The sequence below is a fragment of the Chenopodium quinoa genome, unplaced genomic scaffold (genome assembly GCF_001683475.1).
Source record: "Chenopodium quinoa cultivar QQ74 unplaced genomic scaffold, ASM168347v1, whole genome shotgun sequence".
Classification (NCBI taxonomy): Eukaryota; Viridiplantae; Streptophyta; class Magnoliopsida; order Caryophyllales; family Amaranthaceae; genus Chenopodium; species Chenopodium quinoa.
The window spans coordinates 633402-637695 of NW_018743878.1; the positions used below are offsets into that span (position 1 = coordinate 633402).

General features: G+C 47.1%; 1 protein-coding gene across 1 annotated transcript; it reads right to left on the bottom strand.

Annotated features, from left to right (window-relative positions):
* Nucleotides 1–2704: 2704 nt before the first annotated feature.
* On the bottom strand, nt 2705–3943 carry LOC110686553. The gene is made up of 2 exons (XM_021863169.1): nt 3544–3943; nt 2705–3411 (listed from the first exon to the last, which is right to left on the bottom strand). The coding sequence occupies exons 1-2, from the start codon at nt 3941–3943 to the stop codon at nt 2705–2707; spliced, it is 1107 nt and encodes a 368-aa protein (XP_021718861.1).
* Between the last annotated feature and the right edge of the window lie 351 nt (nt 3944–4294).

Consider the following 4294-nt stretch of genomic DNA (forward strand, 5'->3'; position numbering starts at 1 on the left):
TTTCAGTCGTCCTTATGGCCCAGATAACATGTGGTAGTTCGTCTGCCCATAGGCCGCCTGCTTTTTTAATCTTCTTCTTTATACCGTCTTAGATGATTTTGTTAAATGCTTCAACCTAGTCGTTTGCTTGCGGCAGTCTGACTGATGCAAAGCAGTAGGCAATGACTTGATCTCTCAACCAAGTTTTGAGAACATGCGTCTCAAACTGGGGACCATTGTCAAAACCCATGGACATAGGAACCCCAAAACGAGTGATCACATTCCTCCAAATGAAGGAGATTACATCCTTGGTCTTGATGCCCCTGACTGCCTCGGCCTCCACCCATTTGGTGAAGTAGTCGACTGCTACCAGGATGTACCTCCTGCCGCTTGATGCAGGCGTATAGGGTCCTAGAATATCCATGCCTCACTTAGCAAATGGAATTGGGTTGTGGATAGTCGTTAGACCTGTAGCTGGACGATGAATCAACTTGCCAAACCTCTGGCACTTGTCAAATTTTTTAACCAGATCCATGGCGTCTTCCTCCAGAGTCGGCCAGAAGTACCCTTGCCACCTCGTTCTCTGAGCAAGTGACCTACCGCCTACATGAGAGGCGCAGTATCCGGAGTGCAGGTCTTCTAGGAACTCTCGTCCTTTTTCAGGGGTAACACATTTTAGGAAAGGTTGCAAATTGCCCTTCTTGAAAAGTTCTCCTTTGTGCATTTCAAAACTGGCTACCCGCTTCTTTACTAGGACTGTCTGTTAAGTAGGCTCGAATGGCATCCATCCAGGTTGAACTTCTATCGAGGATTGCAATGTTGTCCTCCTCAATACTCCGTTTTTCCATTACCTCCTAGAATACAGTTCTTGGGGTGTCGCATGAGGCCAAGGATGCCAGTTTGGACAAGGCGTCCGCCTGGTTATTCTCCGACCTTGGAACCTGGGTGAACTGGAAATTTTCAAGTGAGCTTGCCGCCTGTTTCACTGCCTCTAGGTACTTGACCATAGCCGGATGAGTAGCTTCATAATCCTCATTGTACTGGCTGACTATGAGTTGTGAATCAGAACATGCAGCTATCTTTCTTGCCCCGGCTGCTTTGCACATGCGGATACCAACTAGAAGGGCTTCATACTCAACTTCATTGTTTAACGCGTGAAAACTTGAAACGAAGTGCATATTCATACCTGTCGCCCTCTGGCGACTGACATACAATACCTGCCCCACAACCATTTGCTGTGGAACTCCCATCAACATAGACTTTCCAGAGTTGATCAATTTCTTCATATTCTGGTGGCCGGGTCATCTCAACTATAAAGTCTGCAAAGGCTTGCCCCTTAACAACTTTTCTGGGCTCGAACGTGACCTCAAGGCTTTGGATCTCAATTTCCCACTTTATCATCCGTCCTGACGACTTCATGGTCTGTATAAACGACCACCGGATGTGCCAGGAAATAAGGCTTCAATTTCTTCACTGCCATGTACTGGGCGAGTCTAAATTTCTCCACCAGTGGGTATCTCAATTTTGTATTCTTCAAAACATGACTGACAAAGTAGACTGGGAGTTGGCAACCGTCTCTTTTAGCTAAGAGGATACTGCAAGATACATGTAAAGTACTTCTTTTGGCCAGGGGCTAACTAGCCTTGACAGGGAGTGCAGGTGTTCTTTCAACTTCTTGAAGGCCGACTCAGCATCCAGCCCCCATTTAAGTAGAGGCACTTGTCGCCTTCCCGACTGAGAAACCTTCCGAGAGCTACAAGGCAGCCTGTTGGCCTTTGTACCTCTCGGACGGTACGAGGGGACTGCATGTCTATGACCGCATGTACCTTGTCAGGATTTGCCTCTATTCCCCTTTGATTTATCAGAAATCCGAGAAACTTCCCAGACTTAACTCCAAAGACACACTTTTTTGGATTGAGCATGACTCGGTGCCGCATGAGTGTGGCGAATGTTTCTCGGAGGTGGACCAGATGGTTTGTTTGGAGTTTTGACTTTACAATCATATCATCAATGTACACCTCCACATTTCTTCCAATTTGTTCAAAAAACACAGTGTTTATTATTCTTTGGAAGGTTGCTGGGGCGTTCTTCAGACCAAACGGCATGACCGTGTAACAATATAGTCCCTGCTCTGTGACAAAGGCCGTTTTCTCTTGATCTTTTTTCCACAAAGGGATCTGGTGAAAACCTGAGTAGCTTCCATGAAACTCATCAAGGCATGGCCGGCTGTTGAGTCAACTAAGCTGTCGATCTTTGGCAAAGGATAGCTGTCTTTCGGACATGCCTTATTCAAATCAGTGTAGTCCACACACATGCGCCAGGAACCATTCAGCTTTTCGACTAGGACAACATTTGCAACCCATTCTAGGTAGAAACATAGCCGGATGTATCCTGCATCAAGTAACTTCTTTACCTCGGCGGCGGCCGCCTGGTTTCTTTCTTCGGCATGATGCCTTTTCTTCTGTCGTACCGGTTTCTTATTTGGGTCGACATCTACTTTATGTACCGCTAGGTTTGGACTAATTCCTGGCATCTCATGAACTTCAAATGCAAATATGTCCTGGAAATCTTTCAATAGTTAGCGAAGATCATCACCAAGTTCAGTCAGAGCAGTCGTCCCCACCTTAATAGTTCGGTCAGGACGACTGTCATCAAGGGCGACATCTAAGTGCTCCCCTGCTGGCTGAGGGCGGAATTCATCCGGCCGCTCCTCAGCCAGTGATTACTATTGTTTATGCTTTTTCTTGACCTCCGTTTCGGAGGCTTTTCTCTTCCTGCTGCCTGCCTCTTGGATAGACGCTTCTTTTATGGCTTTGCCAGTTGAGCCGTCTGAAGTTACCGTTGTTTTGATGTCAGTGAGGTAACATTCTCTGGCCATTCTCTGGTCCCCCCTTATGGAACCAACTGTTTTTTCGTCCTTCTCAAACTTGAGCAACATAAGGGATGGAATGATAACTGCTTTAGAGTCATTAAGGGTTGGGCGCCCAAGGATCATGTTGTAGGCAGTAAGCTCTTCCACAACCAGGAAACGAATGACCATGTGGCGGCCCTCACCTTTCTTACCCAGACAGACGGGCAAGTCAACTTGGCCAATCGGATGGACAACTCCCCCTCCAAATCCAACGAGAGGATGGGAGAGAGGTTGTATACTCTCAAGCCTGTACTTGAGCTTGGTCAAGAACTTATGGCTGATGAGGTCCGACGAACTCCCTATATCAATAAGTATCCTCCCGACTCTTTGATTGGCCACTTTACACTTGATTACAATTGGATCGTCATGTGGTCGTCGGACACCACCCGAGTCTTTCTCAGAAATAATAACCTCAGGAAACGAGTTACCAGAGGTCTCATCCTTATTAACAGAGTTAACATCCAGTTGTCTGATGTTATCCTTGTTTCCCCGAATAGTCGGACCTCCCCCTACATAGCCGCCTGCTATTGTATAGATGGTAGCTTCATCAGTGTCAGAGTTGTCGGCCGATTTGTGCCTCTTTTGCCTGGCCTACTGTTTCATTTTGGGGGGCTGTTTTCCTTTGGGTTTCTTGACATAAGAGTCCAGATCACCTTTTTCAGCCAACTGATCTAGCAGACGCTTAAAACTGATACATTCGTTGGTCTCATGCCCAACGTCTTCATGAAAGTAGCAGTGCTTGCCATGGTTGCGCTTGCTAGGGTCACCCCTCATAGGTGTCGGCTTCTCGAGTGAGAGTCGGCCCTTAATCTCTGTGAAGATGGCATGATTATCTTTGTTGAACTCATACTTGGGGGAGTATGGATTGAATTCCTTTCTCTTTTTGCTGGACGGCTGACTAGTGGTGTCGGCCATCCAAACATCTTTCCTCTTCTTCTCTTCCTTGGGGGCCGCTTTCTGTGAACGACCCTCCTTTTTCTCGAACCTTTTTTGATCCCCTTGATTTCCCATGTGACAGAGGTCTACCGCCTGTATGTAGGTCTCAGCCTCCATCATCGCCTCTTGGAGAGTAGCCACTCTCTTTCTGACCAAGTCGAATTTGAAGTTCGGCCCGTCTTTCAATCCTTTTTATATAGGAGAGCAACCTTCCTTTTCTCTCTGCTGGACGACTCCTAGATCAAGAGTCGTCTTCCTGGCAGGTATGTTCATGGAAAAGTTGGAGGCAAACAAATAGGCCAATGTCCTGAAGTTGTTGGCACAGCCGGTTGGCAAGTTGTCGAACCACTGTTGGGAAACTCCTTTCAGAGTGGCCGGAAACATCTGCACCATGTGGCATCGTCCAATCCTTGAAGGTACATTAAATTGGTGAATGCCATCAGATGATCCTCTGGGTTAGTGGTGTCG